Raw genomic sequence first — 19674 nt, forward strand, 5'->3', positions numbered from 1 at the left:
AAGGGGGGAGAGGGGAGGGAGGGGAAAAATGAGGACCTGATGCCGGGCGCTTAAGTGGAGAGGAAATGTTTTGAGAACGACGAGAGCAATGAATGTACAAATGTGCTTTACACAATGGATGTATGTATGGATTGTGAGAAGAGTTGTATGAGCCCCTAATAAAATGATTTAAAAAAAAGAAAGAAAAAAAAAGAAAGGGCTGTGGGTTTGGGAGAGCGATGCCGGGCATAAGGAGAAGTAGAATCTTCGCTGCTTCTGAAGATTCTGAAACCTCTGAAAGCCTGTGAAATGTTTCACTGTGAATGAGTGAGAAAGCATGGGGCAGCCTGTGCTTACCTTGCTCACAGGGTCACCCAACACTGCGCCATTTTTCCCCACCCCCAGCTTGGGCAGTGGGAGCAAGCTTGTGGGCAGCAGGCAGAGCGAGATGGAGGCAGGAGGACCCCGAGGAACAGACTTGGGGGATTCTGGGCCCATTCCACTGGGGAAGTTGCTTTTGAGAGGGTTGGGGCAGGTTCTCTAGGTCAGTGTAGGGACTCGAGGGGGCGGGGGAGATGTTAGCCTGGGGGTGGGCCAGGTGCTCCAGAGCAGAGGCTACTGAATGACCCTCAGAGGGAGTGGGCATGGGCTGAGTGGTCTGGGAGCCACAGGGAAGGGCATTCAACAGTGGGTCATGTGTGCTCCACCCCCCCACCCCCCCAAACCGCAGCCGTGGCACACATGGATGGGACCATGCTTTGTCAGATGCGCTGAGAATGTTCTCTCTGCAGGTTGTTCTCGCAGCAGGTGTCAGACAGATCCCAGGGGAGACAGGCAGGGCTTGAGGGAAGTGTCAAGAGACGACACCAGTGATCATGAAGATGGTGAGGGACCGGGCAAGGTTCCATTCTCTGATGCATCAGTGGCAAGCCCACTCGATGGCCCCCAACCACGATCCTCAGCACACTCCAAACGCCTGCCACCGAGTCGTCCGTTCCCACTCTGAGCAACTACAGGGCAGCGTAGACCTGCCCCTGTGGGATTCCCAGACTCTACACCTCCCAGGAACAGACAGCCTCATCCAGAGAGTTCCTCAAGAGAGTCCCCGGCATGTGCCCACTCGGCCCATTCCACGGGAGTCCACATGGAGACTCAGAGCAGCCACGCACCGAGTGAGTGCAGTGGCACTGTAGCACACGGGGAAAGTGCAGGTAGACAGAGAGCGCACGGCTAGAATTACTGTGTTCCTATGGCACAGTGTGTCTGACACCCCGTGAGCCTGGCTGTCACTGTGTGTGCCGTGAGGGAAAGAACAAGGCTGATGGATGATGGGGGTGGGGTGGGGGTGGATGGATGGATGGATGGTTGTATTGTTCTGGAGACTGCCCCAACCACCAGTGGTCTCCAGAAGGTATATGTTCCTGTGACCCATCGTGTCTGACCACCATGTGACCCTAGTTGTGACGATGGATGGATGGATAAATGGATGGATGAATGGCTGGTTTTAATGGTTTTGGAGACTGCCCCAAGCACCAGTGGTCTCCATGTGTTCCTGTGACCCAGTGTGTTTGACCACCATGTGATCCTAGTTGTGATGGACAGATGAATGGATGGATGGGTGGACAGATGGGTGGAAGGATGGATGGATGGATGGATGGATGGATGGATGGATGGATGGATGGATGGGTGGATGGAGAGACAGATGGAGAGATGGATGGTTGTATTGGTTCTGGAGACCACCCTAATCGCCCCTTGTCTCCAGATAGCTTGTGGACCTGCTGTGCTCACAACCAAGAGCTACTGGGTTCAGTGGAAGGAGCCCTGGCTGGAGCTGACCAGCTCCCATTTCAGTTCTGCCTCTCCCTCGTCTCAGCCACATGCCTTAGGGTGTCTCTGAACCTCAGCTTTCTTTTCTGTAAAAAAGAGTGATCATAATCGTTAGAGTTCTTCTTAGAACAAAGGATGGGAAGGCTTTGTACTTCGGACAGGTTCTCAGGGGAGGTCAGTCCCTAGAGGAGGACAGGATGCTTGGCCAAGCAGAAGGTCAGTGAGAAGCAGGAAGATGACCAATGAGCTCAGAGCCCCGGTGGCATCGTGGGCCACATAAGGAGCTGTTCATCCCAGAGTCAGCAGCTCGGGCCCCCCAGGTGCTCCTCAGAGAAAGAAGAGGCTGACTGTTCCCGTCAGATTAGTCTTTGAAACCACACAGAGCAGTCCTACGCTGTGATAGGGTCGCTGTGAGTTGGAATCAACTTGATGGCAGTGGGTTTGGGTTTGGTTTGGGTGGATTATAGGAGGCCTGCCCGTCACAGGTCTGACTGTGCACAAGAACCCGACACCTTGAGATGCCCGGGCTGCGCTGTCATCGGGATGGTGAGACCGAGATGCTGGGGATCCCCATGATGGCAGGTGGCCGTGGCTCTGGGAGAGTAGGAGCCCTCCGATTGGGGTCAGTGCTCCCAGGGAGAGATGATGACCCAGCCCCTCCCAGTCCTTGCTCCTCCCGGCTTGGGAGCACCAGGGCGCACAGCAAGGGCATGGGTGAGAGATCCGTTGGGGCCAGGCACTGGCTTGGCTTGGTTTGCGGTGATGGGTTCTCAGCATCTTTAGGATCCTGATCCCACAGCAGAACAAGTTTAGAAAAACAAGCACAAGGCAAAGATGGCAATTTCCAGTGAGCTCTTTGTGGTCTTTCTGCCCAAGGTCTTTGGGCTCAGGAGGGCCTGGTCGCCTTTTTTGGACCTCCAGAGCCCCCTAGTGTCCAGAAACCAGAGCTTCATTCTGGGTTTTCCTCTGCCAGGATTCCTGTGCTGGTGTGTGTGTGTGTGTGTGTGTGTGTGTGTACACATTGTGTATGTATGTGTCTCTGTGTTTATGTGTGTGCCTGTGTGTTTATGTGTGTGTGCACATGTGCATGGTGTGTGTGTGTGTGTGTGGTGCAGACCTGCAGCTCCTCAGTAGTTGGTTGAGTGGTCTGAGGTCAGTGTCCCCAGACCTCCCTCTACCTTCCTCCTCTGTGGAATGGGACCATGGGTGCCCCCTCCCAGAGCTGTGGGGGTGGGGGTCCCTCCCATACAGTATGTAAACACACAGAAGGTGCATCTGCACACGTGGCCCCTGGCCTGTTTCGCTTTCCTTCTCTGGAATAGCTGGACTCGACTTACCTTCACTAGACACTCACTTCACCGGACTAGCTTCTTTACAAGCAAGGACCATGAACTGTCGGTCAGGAGTGGTGCGATGTTCCCGTCACTGTCTGACTAGTTCTGAGTTATCCGTGGAGCCCTGGAGGCCTAGCAGCTCCGGGTTGGGCTGATCACTGCAAGTTTGAACGTTCTCAACTTCCAGCTACTCCTGGGCGGAAGACGGGTCGTTCTACCCTGTAAGAAGGACAGTCCTGGTCTACCCGGTCCTATAACGTCACCAGGAGTCAGAGTTGACTCGATGGCAGTGACTTTTTTGGCTTATTAAATAGATGCTAATCATTATCTAGTATTTTCATTATTACCTAATACCTATTTAGGTACCAGTCTCGGTAAGAACCTGGGCTGGACCCCACCTCCCAGGAGCTCATAGGACCGTTCTGTTGAAGAGACTTGGTGGCACATCCTTCCACATGGTTCTTTTAAAGCCCAAATCTTCTCTCAAGTCAGGCTGTACCACTGTGGCAGTAACATCATCTCCTGTCAACTTGAGTGAAGGGGTGGAGTCTACACTGCCAATCAGGTCATAGCCAATGATGCCTTGGTGTGGGCGTGGCCTTCTCCTGAGGATTCTGGAGGAAGACACCTGTCTTCCTCCCTGGAGGCGGAGCACATATTCTTCCTGCTTGACTTCCCTGTTGACAAGCCACATGGAGCCACGCTGATGGCAGCAAGAGTCCTGGAGATGCTTCCACCACCATTGGATCCATCGGACTTTCCACCTACTGGCCCATGATCTTCCTAATTCAGCATCATTGCATGTGCTGTGAGAGTCTAAAGAGGAATTTATGGACTAGTATCAGACATATAGGCTTATATCGGACTTATCGACATGATCTAGATTGGGCTGGGATGTTGTCTCAATATACAACTGCTCTTTGATATAGAACTCTTTCTTAGACATATGTGTCTATGGATTTGTTTATCTAGTCAACCCGGACTAACACAACCAACTTCATTGTCCCTCCTTTGCTTCCAGGGGCAAGAGCAATGATACTGTTGAGAATCCTTCCAGTCCAGCCCAGAGAGCTGAGATAGATAGATAGATAGATAGATAGATAGATAGATAGATAGATAGACAGACAGACTGACTTACTCACTGCAAAGCATTGGCTTTGCACTAGTTGGGGCTGGCAGGTCCAGAGCCCACAGTCAAGGTAACAGACTAGAGACTCCTGGAGACTGGCATTCCGACACCCATAGGTCAGAGGACAGACAGAGTAGAGACCAAGAGAGAAAGTTCTACCCAGATGCTTAGTTATGGTCGGAGGCAGATCACACTCCAGGATTTCAAATGATTGAACAGATTATCGTATTTATGCACATAATAGGCCTGTTATACTATTTATTTTGAAAACCGTGAAACCCCTTCAGAAGTTTGTTTCCTGTGTTCATCATGGGAGACCTCATGGGAGGTGCCCTGGCGTTAGTGTCCGCTCACGGTAACCCATGGGTGACCAAACTCAACAGCGTCAGAGTAGTTGCTGTGTCGGTGCCCCTTGTTGCAGCCACTGTGTCAGTCCATGCTCTGGGGTTCGTCCTCTTCGTTGCTGACCCTCTGCTGTACCAAGCATGATATCTTTCTCCAGGGACTGGACCCCCCTGATGAACGTGTCCTCAGGGCGTGAGACAGAGCCTTGCCATCCTCGCGTCTATGCGGCATCTGGCTGTGCTTCTGCCAACACAGATTTGCTTGGTCGCCTGGCAGTCCAGAACATATTTAATGTTTTCCACCGACACGGTAATTAGGAGGCATTCATTTGCGGGTCACTGTACAGCTCTTCTCTACAGACGTATGCTGTTGTTGTCTGTCAGGCATCCTTGGGTTGTTTCCAACTTACAGTGACCCCGTGTACAACAGAAGGAAACCCCAGCTGGCCCCGCACCACCCTCACAGTTTTCCTCTTGTCTGAGCCCATTGCTGCAGCCAGCATGTCAGCCTATCTGGTCCAAGGTCTTCATCTTTTTAGATAGCCCTTCGTCACTTCCTGATAACATGCCCACGAGACAAAGTCTTGCTGCCTTTGTTTCTAAGGAGCATCCTGGCTGTACTTCTTCTGAGACAGGTTTGCTTGTTCTTTTGCAAGTCCACAGTACTGCAAATGCTCTTGGCCAGCACCATAATCCAAATGCATCATTCTTCTTTGGTCTTCCAGCTTTCACGCACTATCAGGTCAGGCACACCGTAGTCCTTGCTTTTTAACAAAGAGATCTCAAGCAGCAGGTTGACCCAGTGCAATGCATTGTTGGGCTTACTGGTTACACTGCAAGGCAACAGTTTGAAACCACCAGCTGCTCCCAGGGGTGAAGATAGGACTTTCTACTCCTGTAAAGAGTTACAGCCTCAGAAATTCACAAAGGCAGTTCTACTCTGTCCTATCTCAAAACTCACTGCTAGTGAGTCAGTTCTGACTCATGGCAGCCTTATAGGATAGGGGAGAACTGCCCTCCTGTATTTCTGGGACTATCACAACTGTCACAGGGGTAGAAAGCCTCATCTTTCTGTGGCAGAGTGGCAGGTAGTCTCGAACTACTGACTCTGCCCTATAGGGTTGCTATACATCATCATCCGCTCAATGGCAGTGAGTGCTATAATCTTTGATCTCTTGACTGCTACTTCAGGAGTATTGGTTGCAGATCCAAGGAAGACCAAATGATTGACGTCATTGTCTTCTCCATTAATCATGTGACCTGTGGGTCCAGTTGCAAAGATTTTGGTTTTCTTTATGTTGAGCTGAAGGCTGCAATCCTTGACCTTCATCCTCACGTGTTGACTGAACATACCTTGGCTTGGGTTCGGTGCATCTTCGTGCTCCAAGTGACATCTTTGCTTTACTTTAAACACCTGAAAGAGGTCTGCAGATTGGCCCCAGAAAATACGCCATTTGATTTCTAGACTGCGGCTTCCGTGGGTGTTTATTGGGGATCCAAGCAATGGGAAATCCCTCACAACTTCAACCTCTTCTCCATTTGCATGATGTTGCTTATCGATCCAGTTGTGAGGATGTCTGCCTTCTTGATAGTGAGCTCCGATTCACGCTGTAGACTACAGTCTTTGATCTCTGCCAATAAGTGCTTTGAGGTCTCGTTACTTTTTAGCAAGCAAGGCTGTGTCCTCTGCATATTGCAGGTTGCTAATGAGTCTTCCTCCAACCCTATGGTCATGTGCTTCTTCTTGGGACCCATAGGAAATTGAATTGGGGCAATGTGTCCCCACCAAGCCCCATCTAGGTCAGTGTCTAAGAATTCGGCATCTGGGAGCACAGCCACTACAAAGCCCTTTCTTCAGCGTTTTCACCGAAATCCATATGGCAATAAATTAAACCCTGTGTGGATTTTATGCTCAGCTGTCACAGCATGCTGCTCCCGAAACAAGAAGAAGAGCAAGATAGATAAGTACAAAGAAAGCCCGCAAATCTGGGACACTCAGCAACATTTTTGTTGAGTTCATTGAATCGCTGCAGACAGAACTTTGGGTTCCACAAACATCGATCTGTCGCCCTTTGTGATTGTCTTCTGATCTGCCCGGGACCTCGGCTGCCAGGGACTCTGCGTGGCGAATGCGAAGCTCTGCACAAATCAGCTGAGGGCGGTCCATCTTCGTGAGAGGTCAGCAAGGCTGATGCCTGTTCTGAAGAGGGTGCCCGGGGCTGAAGCGGTCTGGAATGATTGTGACCCAGAGTCTGGCACGGTGGCCCATCCAAGATGTGAACAAGATACTTGATGAGAGAAAGCTCCAGGACCTCTTCCCGTCTCTCTGTCTGATGGACTGGCGGGGTGCCGAACACCCTGGCACCAGTGTTTCAAGTACCAGCAGACTCAGCCACGGCGAACAGTTCTCAGTGGAACATCCAGACTGAACAACAAACTAGAATGTGCTGACGGTCCACTTCACACACTGTGGTTGCTGTCAGGTGCCAGTGACTCGGTTCCGACCCACAGCGACCCCATGCACAACAGGAGGAAACGCAGCCCGGCCCTGCACCGCCCTCACAATGGTCCCCGTGCCTGAGCCCATGGGTGCAGCCACAGTGTCCCTCCATCTCCCTGAGGACCTTCCTATGTTTTTGTTGCTACCCCTCGACTTCGCCAAGCATGATGCCCTTCTCCAGGGACTGTTGTCTCCTGACAACGTGTCCAAAGTACGGGAGACGAGGTCTCGCCACCCTTGCCTTGGAGGGGCACACCAACTGTTGTTCTTCTGAGAACTCCCTGGCTCACAGCAGGATCTCGCAGGAGTGTACGGAGGATGGGTCCCGGGGTAAACAGGCCCCAACCCCCAAAGCCCAACTCTGCCATTGCATTGCATCTGTTCCTATTTCCAAGGCCGTCGCTCTGGACTCCACTACAGATCCTCGGCTTTCTCCTGAGGAGGAGCAGCTGGTGGATTCGAAGTGCCGACTTTGTGGTTCGCAGCCCAAAGCAGAACCCACTATGTCACTGGGTCTCCAGCACAGAACTGACCTTGGAGATGGCCCAGGATCAGGCGACACTTTATCCTCGGGGTTGCCACCCATGGGGGCCGACTCACAGGACGCTGTCAACACCGATGATAGTGGAATGGAGGAGCATTGTCAGGAGGTCAGATGCATGGCAATGGACTGGTGGTGGCTGGGTCTCCGAGAAGCGGGGTTCCACCTATGTTTATGCCAGCTGTACCTCCTAGGAGGCCATCACTTCCTATGTGCTGATGACCAAAGTGTCCCTTGGGAAAAGAATAAAGTGGGCTCTTCTCACCTTGCAGTGGACCGCGTGACAGAGGACTTTTAGGAAAGGCTGTGGACTCGAGAGTGAGCTGGCACCCACCTGCCAAATAGTCACACCTGTCGTGGGTCGAGGGAGCCTGGACATCTCAGCTCCAGGTACCCTCCAAATGTGCCAGGGGCTCACCCTTGGAAACACGCAACTGCCCAGGAAGTGGCATGTGGCCTTGAAATGCTGCTGTGGTCACTCCATCCCCTAGTGGACGCAGACTGCTCAGTGGCCCTTGGAGGAAGGTCTACGGTATTGGGATGTGTTGGTCACCCACCGCCATGATGGGGCCCTTCCTGTCCCTTCCCAGGGCACTCTCTGTAGACGCCCCCTCTCTGCTTCTGATCCCCGTCCGTCATCTCCATGCTCTGAGTCAGACCTTCCGAGGGCGTGGACTCATTCATTCTTCCCAACAGTTGCGGGCCAAGGATATTATTATCTCCGCTGCATGGTAGAATCACCGAGACTCAGAGAATCACTCCAGTCCCTGTTTCCCCTCTACACGTCCGGAGGAGGCTGACCAAGCTGTTTACAGGGAGCTCCGGCTTGTTCGGTGACTGGGAGAAGTCACGACGACTACTTCCTTAGGGCCATGCATGTGCTCGGGGGCTGGCCGATGGGCGTGAGGGGCACTGACATTCAACTCTGATGAGCTGAGCCCTGGGGACCAAGTGTGTAGACTGGTAAATCTGGGAACCTGGACTCGATTCTGCAAACGTGACCGTTTTGGCAGCACTTTATCGATGCATGGTTAGCAGGGCAGCCCCGGTGGCCAGCAGAGACATTCTGGTTAGATGGGGACCTTGAGACCTACCTACCACACAGCCACCTGCATGCCTGGTGGGATCTTACTGCAGGTGACCAGCCTCTGACGCCCGTGTGTCAGACTCATCTGGTGAGCACACTGTCAAGATCGGCCCTCCCTCCTGAGCTGGGCTCATCCTCTGCTTGAGGCTGGAGAGCAGACTTTCTGGGGGTGCAGGTGGAAGTGGACAGTAGAGGGAAAAGGAGGGGGCTCTGCTGCCAGGATTGGTCTCACTTCCGGGGCAATGACCAGGCAAGACTCCCCCCAGAAAAACATACGATGCTGGTGCATATCCGAGCTGCTAGGGCAGGTGAGGGAATCCTGATGTCATGGTGGTAAAGTGCTCAGCTGCTAACAACAAGGTCAGCAGTTTGAACCCACTAGCTGCTCTGCAAGAGCAACATGAGGCAGTCTGTTTCAGTCAAGATTACACATTGGAAGCTCTGTAGGGCATTTCCATTCTGCCTATGGGATTACTAGGAGTCAGCATTCAACTCCAGAGCAGTGGCCTTGGGGTTCGTGCAGGGCCAGCGCAAAGGACAGTGGGCACCCTCTGGAAAGCCGGCAGTGAGGGTTGGCAGTAGCCCACCAGGTGGACTTCACCAACCATCCATCGGTGATTTATTTTCTGAAAATGAGTGAGTTAATCTCAAAGGAAGGTGCCATGGAGTGGGGGAAACCCTAGCATCTGCCTTTCACAGGTCTCTCTCCCCTCAGTTTCACTGTGAATGAGGGCAAGGATCGTGGTTTCACACTCGATAGTTCAACTCATTCATTGCAATGCCCTTGATGAACCAGCGCGTGTCCCACTTCTGCCCCGTGTGTCCTCTTCCCTTCCTTTCTTCTTACTTAGCTCTCCAAAAGTAGGGGAAATGCTGCCCTTTGGGTCCTAAATGGCTGTTTCTTAGTAAGGATTGGTTATTCAGGTGATAAGATCACGTGACCTCATAGGGCCCCTTCACGGAGACTAAGGCTTGCCCAGGACCCTGGAGCAGTGAGTGGGTGGGGCTGAGTCTGGTACGTCCGACTCTTGTTGTTGGCTTGCTCCCGACAATGCTGTGCTCTGTGGAAGGAAACACGGCCCAGGGCCCTGCCGCCCCCCATGGCTGGTTCTCTCCTTCTCCCCAGCATCTTTCAACGACTCAAAGCCCCTTTCTTTGTGATCTGGATGCAGTGTCCAGAGCGGGTCACCAGTTCGAGATTCAACAGTTCGAATGGGTTTTCTTTCATCTCAACCAATGCCCAACTTGCAGCCCGCCGTCGCTCATGCCACCTCCTCTCACAGTCCCGTTTCCCTTCTCCTCGGTCCCAGCCCTCTGAGCTTTGTCCTTGGTCACACGCTACCCTTTGGACCTTAAGCGGTGGATTATTCTAACAATGGGTGAGCTCTGTCCCAGACGGAAGGCTGGCTGAGGGCCATCGTCTTGAGTGTCCGGCCAGTCTCCATGCAGCCAGTCAGCCTGGCCCTTGGACGGTTATGATTCTGGCTGGTTTCCAGAAGTCACCTGACACCCTTCTTCCCAGGGTTATCTTCACCGTATGCCCCAATGAAGCTTGTTCATCATCATAGCAACATGCCAGCTTCCACTGGCAGATGACGTGTAGCTATGCTCCAGGTGCATTGGCTGGGACTCGAACCCAGTTCTCCAGCATAGAAGGTGAGGACTGTACCACAGAACCATTAGTGCCAGTGCCCCTGCCTCAGTCTAGTTTCCCACAAGGCCAGCCTCCACATTGGGATGAGCTCTGCTCCCTGGTTGGCCTTCCCCCATCTGGAAACCCCTGACCCTCCAAAACCATGTCCACATGGCAATCAGTGTGTCTTTGCTGCCTGCCGTGGCTGCTTATGCCTGCCTGCCATGGCTGCCTGATACCATCCACGAGGAGCAATATAAACCGTGTGTGTATGTGTGTGTGTGTGTGTGTGTGTGTGTGTGTGTGTGTGTGTGAGAGAGAGAGAGAGAGAGAGAGAGAGAGAGAGAGAGAGAGAGAGAGACCTCTATGAAGGGTGTATGCCCTTTGCCTCTCTAGGCTGGGTTCCTTTCTCTCTGCTCAGGACTGGTTTAATCTCACGCCCCCCACCTCCCACCCCGTCTCCTATTCTTAGCCCATGCATTAATGTGCATTATTCATGGTTATCGAGTTGGATAACTGTGGTTGAGTGCCTTCTATTTTTACAGTAATTAAAGGGCTTGGGGGAAAGTAAGTTTAGCTGCTTACAAGCCCTTAAATAGCCCCGCGAGAGGCTAAGAGCTACAATAAACAAAGATGCCACGGGCTCTGTCCGCGGTGCTGAAGGACACCTTGGAGAAGGTGTGAGTTCACGGACCTCACAACCCTGGGGAAGGCAGAGCTGGGCTGGGAATGTCTGTGTGTTTTCCTCCAGCGGTCGGACACTCAGAGCCCCCCACACCACGCTTGGTCCTGGAGGGAGCCGGAGTGGCGGAGGTGACTAAGTGCTGGAGCACTGAGCTGGGAGGGCTGTGGACCCTGCTGGGCTGGGCTGGGTGGAGTCCTCTGCTCAGCCACTTAGGAGCTGTGTGTGACTCCAGGTCAGTGACTCAGCCCTGTGCCTCCTGCTTTCCTGGCTGTAAATCAGCGATTCGAGTAATAAATACATGCCTCCGAGCCTTGCTGCATGGATTCAATGAGCTAATGAAAATAAATGACTTAGATTTATAAAAAGTGAGTCTAAGTGTGCACTATAATTACCATGACACCAGCACAGTGTTCCGGGTTTTTATACATCAGATGATGTCTTAGGCACCCCGGGAGCCCGTGTGGCCTTGCCCCCAAGCAGCTTCAGCCGGTTGTAGAATGTCACAGCTCCAGCAGGAGGTGACCCTGCCAGCTCTCCTGGGCTCAGGTAGAGAGCAGGCCCCAGGTGGGATGATGCAGAGATGCTGGGCACAGTTCCCTCGCTTCCATTCACCTATCTAGGCTTCTAGGAATGGTCACCTGGCATGCATCAGAATTTACTACCTGCTAGGAGTATGAGGTGGGACCTACTGGAAGGGCTGATGAACTGTTCACGTAGGTGCAGGGAATTTGAACTCACTTTTCCTGACAACAGGGACTCACCTTTCCGGGGTGGTGAAGCAGGAACACAGGATGCACAGGTGTATAGTAAGCAAGTTATCTCACTACCATCCAGTTGACTCTGGCCCATAGTGACCCTGGAGGACAGTAGAACTGCCCCTGTGGGGTTCCCAGGTCATCTCAGGGAGCTGCTGCTGATTTCAAGCCCAGGGCCTCCCATTAGCAGCCCAAGGCTTAACCACCTAGCCGCTTCACTGCCATTGATTCAATGCTGACTCATAATGACCCTCTAACAAAAACAAAAACTCGCTGCCATCGAGTTGGTGCAGACTCATGACAACCCTGTCGGACAGGGTAGAACTGCCCCGCACCCCCAGATTTTGAGACTGTAACTATTTATGGGAGTAGAAAGCACCATCTTTCTCTTGAGGAGCTGCTAAGGGTTTTGAACTGCTGACCTTGCTTCTAACACCTTGATGCCTCACTGCCACTGAGTCTGTATTGACTCACAGTGACCCATAGGACAGGGGGAAAACTGCCCTGTGGGTTTTTGAGACTGTCACTGCTCACAGGAGTAGACAGCCTCATCCTTCTTCCTAGGAGCAGTTGATGGTCTTGAACCACTGGCCTTGCAGTTCACAGCCTAACACATAACCACTACATTACCAGATCGGGCTTGCTTACTGATCTGTAATGTATGTACACCTCCACCTGGATCTCACCTGTAAACAAAGGCATGGTGGAGCCCAGGTGGAACTCTTCTCCATGGAGTAGTAAGTAAGCATAATTTAGCCCATGCATACCATGCTGGCTGGGTCGTCTGTCCCTGTCACAGAGTCCCTAGACTGCCAGGAGGGTGGGGCTGGACTATCCTCGGAGTTGCCTCAGAAAAAAGGCCCAAGATCTACCTTTGAAAACGTTACTGCCTGAACCCCTATGGAGCCTAGTGCCCTGTAACCACAGGGAGCCTGAGCCCGCATCGACTGACACACAGCCACCTTATAGGACAGGGATCTCCCAGTAGTCTGCAGTCCTCAGCCAGAGCAGAGGTGTCCCTGTGGCTAAACATCAGGATCACTGGAAGGGCTTTTGCCACCCCAGACTTCTAGGTCCACCGCAGATGCGATGCTGGGGCGGCCAGGACCTGGAGATGACATTGTAAGAGAGCTCCTAACCCCCAAGGCCTGTGGGACTGCTCAGCCCTGCCAGTAGAGCATGCTGGCTGTGGCTTAGGTTAATTAGGCCCAAAGCAGGGCCTTCTTGCTCGTGTCTGCCAGGTGCCCTGAGAGTTTGTCCTGGATGCTCACACCTGGCTCACAAATGGAGTCATGAGACCTGTGGCAGGGGACGGAGATGGGAGGGGAACTGGGGATTTGGAGGCTTCTGAGACCTCAGAGCCCAGAGCCTGGGCTTGGGAACCAGGCTGGGACCTGGGGTCACAGTGGCCAGTGTGGACACAAGTCAGATGGGGGAGGGGCTCTCCCTGGAGCCTCCGTTCTCCGTGCCTCTGTTTGCTCCCCTTGGCTTTACACCAGCAGCCCGCATGGCTCTCCCAGAGAACAGAGCGGGAGCCGGTGTCAAAGGCATTTCTCCGGGCACTGCCCCAAGCCGTCTGCTGGCCATCCTGGGCCGGTGGGGGGCAGCCTGTGCTTCCTGCAACACCCACTCCAGGCAGCACAGACGGGGAGGGCCTTGCTCAGCTCAGTCCACACTGGGCAGAGGCCTCATGAGAGCTCAGGTCTTCTCCCTCTCTGGGGCCTCTCCTCCCTCCTCCCTTCTCTTCCCATCTTTTGTCCTCCCACTCCTTCTCCGGCCATCCTTCGTCCTGTCCTCAGCCCTCCTCTCCCTCCCTGCTCATCCTCCCTCCTCCCCCACCTCGCCCCCATTAGCCCCTTCCTTCCTTCCTTCCTTCCTTCCTTCCTTCCTTCCTCCGTACCCTGGTCCATTTCTTCTCCATCCTCGTTTTCTTTCCTCCCCTTCTTGCCCTCTCCTCTCACTGCTTCCCTTTCCATTGATTCTCCATTTTGCATTTTGTTCTGGCTCCTTGGACATGTGTCTTCCTTTTGGAAACCACCCCGTGCCTGATCCCAACTCACACACCCCGCCCCGCCCCCCAGGCTCCTCCTCCCTCCTTTCCATGCCTCCTCTTGGGCCTGGAGATGCGCTTTCATTCTGAGCAACACAGACACAGCGGGGGAAGCTTTACACTCCACACATGGGGTCCCTGTTCATTTTTCTTTTAATATTATTATTATTTTCATTATCTCACACCATCTGACATACCTCTTCACCCCAAACTCTGTTATTTGTTCCCCTCCAGGGGGTTATACAGCCATCATTGCTATCAGTTCCCCCTCCCCACTCCCTATACCCTCATGGGAATTGTTACTGCCATTACTGTTTCTGAGGGGTTATCTATCTTCGATTCTGGGTATCGAAACTCTTGTCTGTACCAATGTGCATACACCAGACGCGGGTCTAGCAGGATTTGTGAGGCAGAACTGAGGCCATAGTGTGTGGGGAGGAAGCATTAGAGAACTAAGGCAATGTGTGTGTTTTGTTTGTGCTGCGCTGCAGCAGTTTGGTCTCCATTTTATACTTGTCCAGAGACTGTCCAGTCAGGTCTGGGTGGTTAGCGTGGGTGGGGCTGCCCCCTCATCTTTGGGTGCTCCCTGCGGAAGGGGATGGTGATTCCAGATGGAGGACGTGAGCAGGAATGCTCTGGTGTGTGCCGTCTGTGAGGCTCAGGCTGGGGGCGCTGAACCCTCTGGGTCCGGCGGGCTTTCCATGAAGACAGAGACTCCTTCCAGGACCTGCCTGGCTGCCATGATACCTGGGAACCGTACGTCACTCAGAAGGCACCCACCTGCAGAACCAGTGCAGATCTCTTAATCTTGCGGCATCGGGTTTCCAAAAGAGCCCGCTTCGGGAGGTGCTGTTCCTCTTTGACGCTTATGAGCCTGCCAGGCAGTGTTTTAGGGCCCGAGGGGATTGCCTGCTCAAGCCCCCAGACCAGAATCTGGCTCCACAGAGCATCATCCCCAATGACTGGGCAAGTTGTCAGTTCCCTGGGGAAGCGCCGATTCTGACATTAGGCTTAGGATCTTGGTTTCCAGGTGAGGCCTCTGGGCCTCCCTCTGAGCATCTTGTGACTTGGCTGTGGCCACAGGGACTACGTGATAGAGGGAAGGCTTGGTGCTTTGCCTGTCAGGGTCTGACAGCCACTATCGTCCCACAGCGCCAGGCTGCATATTTGGCTTCTCAGACCTCTCCTACTCCCAAGGCAGATCTTGAAGTCAACGTGTGCACCCACAGATGCCCTTTGGAAGCAAACCGGACTTTAGAAAACATGTTCTGTGCAAGGCCAGATGCCTGGGAGGCGGAGGCAATGAAGTCATTAAAAGAAGTGAGGCCGGAGTGCTTCTTAGGGACAAGGGTGCCGAGACAATGTCTCACGCGCTTTGGACATGTTATCAGTGGAGACCAGTCCCTAGAGGACATCGCGCTTAGTGAAGCAGAGGGGCAGCGCTAATGAGGAAGGCCCTCAAGGAGACAACAGTGGGCAGTATGTCCTTCTGTCCTGTCAGGAGCTTGTGCCTGAAGCAGGGTATGGAACCTTGTCTTTGTGCACTGGGTTGTGCCAGTTGACCGGGTGGGTCCTGAGTCTCTAGGCCCCTAAGTCCCTCCCTCCATGAGCTTGGTTGGGGCTAAGCGGTTTCCCCAGCTTTGCCTGCTGCGTGCTCTAATCTACCCACAGAGGTACTTGCAGTGCATGGGGGTGGTGGGGGTGGACATAGATAGACATGTCCCCCTTCACCGTCCTCTGTCTCTGCATGAGATGGGCTCACAAACAGCAGGTTTCACAGAGCACATGCTTGAGAGGAGCATCTGTGGCGAAGGCGAAGGTTCTGCGACTCCCTAGAGGTCTCTCTGGCATTGCCCCTGCTTCCCTGATCCAGTGCCCTGGGTCTCGTCCCCTTTGCTCCCGAGGCTGGGACTCACCAAGTCACCCTTCAGCCGGTCTTCAGCAGTGGGACTTCCTGATCTACAGAAGCCTGCAGACTGCCTGGCCTCCCCAGGACAGTGAGCCCCATGCCCCCCACCCATTGGCGTGACTCTAGAGCAGGGGTCCTCAAACTTTTTAAACAGGGGGCCAGTTCACTGCTCCTCAGATCGTTGGAGGGCTGGATTATAGTTTTTAAAAAAAAACTATGAACAAATTCCTATGCACACTGCACATATCTTATTTTGAAGTAAAAATACAAATGGGGCAAAAACACCTGGCAGGCCAGATAAATGTCCTCAGTGGGCCGTATATGACCCATGGGCCAAAGGCAGTACCATCAGGGGATTTCCTCCAGGAAGTCCTTGTTCGTTGGGGGCTGGGGTGCCTGATGGACAAGTCTCCGTGTGGCCCTTGGGCAGTCGTCAGGAGCCTGGTGGTGCTGGAAGTTTGCTGCCCGAAAGGTTGACGGCTCAAATGTGCCCCTGTGCCTTGGGAGAAAGGCCTGGTTTCCCTGTGAAGCTGGCTCTTGTGGTGAGAGGCTGCCCAGTTGATTCTGGCTCTCAGCAACCCTGTGTGGCAGACCACGGCCCCGGAGGGTCCTCTACCTGTCCCCTGAGGAGCCTCGCAGTGGAGGCCATTGGCTAGTGTTTCAGTTGGTAGCCAGGTGTCTCAGCATTGCATCATCAGCCAGGGCTGCGGCCAGGGACACCCTGAGGACCAGTCCTCAGCTGTCACGCTGGTCACCTTGAGTGTACTCAGTGTGACGCTGATGGCAGCAGGCAGCCTCTCTGCAGGAGCGCCCTGCAGAGTCTCCTGAGTGGCTAAGGGAGCCCTGTGGCACCTTCTCGGGAAGTGACGCACACAGCAGCCAGGGGAGGCCACATTTGCCAGGCTCTCTGTCCATTCTCCAGAAGGGAGGCCAATGACCTGTCCCACCAGCCTCCCTGGTCCCAGCCCGACTGCCGTGGCAGGCCAGTGAGACAGAGCCTTTCCTGGGAGGCTCAGCATCAGGTCACGCAAACAAAGCAGTGTGTTGGACACCAGCGTGGGCGACATCTGTCTGTGTGTTTTCCACGGCATCCCACGCACTGAACGTGAGACCCTCGGAGCACATCCTTGAAACTGGTGTGTGCTTATGTGAGACCCAAAACCGAAGCCCCCGAGTTCCGGTGCTGGTGAGCCATCCTGGAAGGACCACGCACCACCGGACAAAGAAGCCAACCTGTCTTGGGAGCATTCTGCACCACCAGGTTGCTCCTTGGAAGTGAGTGAGGATGGAGAGACTCCGTCTCATGTACCTTGGACCCATTATCAGGAGAGACCGGTCTCTGGAGCAGGACCTCACATTTGGTGAAGTAGAGGAAGACCCCCAACAAGGTGGAGGGACACAAGAACAGCTGTAGGCTTCTATCAACACGTAAAAACCAAACTCACAGCCCATGAGTCCCTGCTGACTGATCATGACCCTACAGGACAGGGCAGAAGTGCCCTGTGAGTTTGTTCCCAAGCCTGTAAGTCTTCGGATTCAAACCGCTGACCTTGCTGTTAGCAGCCCAGTGTGGAATCCCTCCTCCACCAGGGCTCCTCAGCAAAGCTAGCACCAAACGCGCTGCCTTCAAGTAGATGGGGACTCAGCGCTGTCCTAAGGATTGGGTAGCACTGCTCCTGGGGGTTTCCGAGGCTGTGAAAAAGCCCTTCTTTCGCCGACCACATGGGTCCATGCGTCTTTTGATTTTTTTAATTTTATAGGGGGCTCATATAGCTCTTATCATAATTCATTCATCCATCCACTGTGTTAAGCACATTTGTACATATGTTGCCATCATCCTTTTCAAAACATGTTCTTTGTACTTGAGCCCTTGGGATCAGCTCATGTTCCCCCTCCTCCACCTTCCTGAACCCTTGATAATTTTTAAGTTATTTTTTTCCCTGTCTTACACCAACCACTGTCTGCCTTCACCCACTTTTCTGTTGTCTATCCCCCTGGGAGGGGTTATATGTAGATCATTTACAGATTAAACTATTACTGTTAGCTGCATCCAGTCAGCACCACCTCATGCACAATGTAACAAAACCCTGCATCCCTTCCTACACCACCCCACCGTCCCTGCGGATCAGACAGTGGTGATCCTGGGGGTGTACCTGGGCTGCAGATGACCAGTAGCCTTTTCTTCCGCATCGCTGAGTTGGGAAACTCAGCTGAAACCTGCTGGTCAGCCCAGTGGTGTGGGAGCCTCGGGGGACAGGCTGGGGGTGACGGTTCATTGTCTGAGCTGAGTCTGGGTCTGCATGTGGAGGATGGGCGGTCCAACATGCATTGGTCATGGGAGCATACTGGGCAACCCCTGTGGAGCCGTGGAGCAAATCGCCAGGCTTTATCTTCCCAGGCTGGTGCCGGTACTATGTAAGACGCAGAGTTGGACATATGCCACCCGCCTCGCATTGGCCTTTCCCAGCAGGCCTGAGCACTTGGGGTCACTCACTGGCAGTGAGTGTGTGCAGCCAGGTAGGAGAGAGCTGGACGGAGGGCATCCCAGACACGTGGTGCCTGAGCTCCCGAGAGCTTAGTGGTCCCTGATGCGTGGTTTTCCTGACCCTGCCTGGCCCTCTCTGTGGAGGCGTGTGGAGCAGAAAGGGGCTGGTGATGCTGGCTCAATGTTGCATTTCTATGGTCATGTCGGCCACCCATGCTTCTGGGTGTGAATCAGTAGAGCAGCATTTGTTCATCTGAAACATTCTGGAAAGTCTTGCATTTGCCCAGTGGTTCTCAACCAGGGGCCATTTCGAGCTGTCACTACTTGGAGATGTGACTGGCATTCTGAGGGTGAGGCGAAGGATGTAGCCCTCCGGCTCCCCACTCCCCCATAATGAGGCATGCCGCATGTCCCCGGGGCCATGACCAAGGCCCCGTCCCAGCCCTCACTCTAGGTGCCTGGGCTGAGGGGCTCACCTGTGGGCTGGGGTGGGGCTGGCACAGCTCACACTCACTGTCCCGTGCACAGGGCTCCTCGGGTCTGCAGAATCTGCACGTCCATCTCCCGCTGCCCCCAGGCCGCTGCCCTCAGAAGGTGGGCCGCTTGCTCTGGGACACAGGTGTCTCTGTGTGGCTTTGATTTGCACCTCTCTGGTGCCTCCTGAGGATGCTGAGGTTACGAGTTCACCTGCTAACTGCCCGGTCACCAGTTGGTGGCCTAGGCATGTCCCCTTTGGTGAATTGTCTTCAGTGTCAGTCTCGGCATGGCTAAGAATGCCCTTTATCCCTGGTACCTCAGACCTGTATCCACCTCCTTCTGACCATGGACCATCCCAAGGGGCCAGAGTACAGCTGGACCATACCGTGTTCCCGTGGCTGTGAATTCTGATGTTGGCAGCCTGGCCTTTCTTCCCAGACACCCCTGGATCAGCGCCGTCCTCACTAACCTCTGACCTCTTTCTGTCCTTCCAGGGATCTCTGGGCCTGCCTGGCCCCCCCGGGAGAGATGGCAGCAAAGGCATGAGGGTACTTTCTCTTTCTACAGTCTTCCCTGGAGGGGTGTGTGCAGGGCCTGGACCTCGTCATTGCAGCTGTGGGCATCGGCCTCAGTGGCCTGTCCTCTGTGGGTGTTCTTGCTCAGGAGATGCACAGCCTAGTCTGGGCCAGGCTGCCACCCAGAGCAGAGCTATTGGTCGCTATGGGGGTTGGGGTGTCCTCCACCAGGTCCCCCAGACTACGCTTCTTCATGCCTCTGAGGGGGCACCTACTCCAGAACTAAGGGTGCCTGAGGATCTCAAGTTGGGGGTCTGTCTGTCCCAGAGAGGGAGGCACACCCACCCTCCTTCCAACAGCCCCTCAGGGGTCCTGCGGCCCTGCTGCTGGACTCAGTTGTAGTCAGAGGGAGAAGACAGCTCCT

General features: G+C 53.9%; 1 protein-coding gene across 1 annotated transcript in view; it reads left to right on the top strand.

Annotated features, from left to right (window-relative positions):
- The window catches only part of COL22A1 (collagen type XXII alpha 1 chain), a 57529-nt gene that overhangs the window by 21881 nt on the left and 15974 nt on the right, over window positions 1-19674 (top strand). The window contains exon 8 of the mRNA XM_045286927.1: window positions 19230-19283. Within this exon, the coding sequence (XP_045142862.1) occupies window positions 19230-19283 (54 nt within the window). The remainder of the gene's footprint in view (window positions 1-19229; window positions 19284-19674) is intronic.

This window comes from Echinops telfairi, unplaced genomic scaffold (genome assembly GCF_000313985.2).
Source record: "Echinops telfairi isolate 266 unplaced genomic scaffold, ASM31398v2 ScPeMD7_1;HRSCAF=3_0, whole genome shotgun sequence".
NCBI lineage: Eukaryota > Metazoa > Chordata > Mammalia > Afrosoricida > Tenrecidae > Echinops > Echinops telfairi.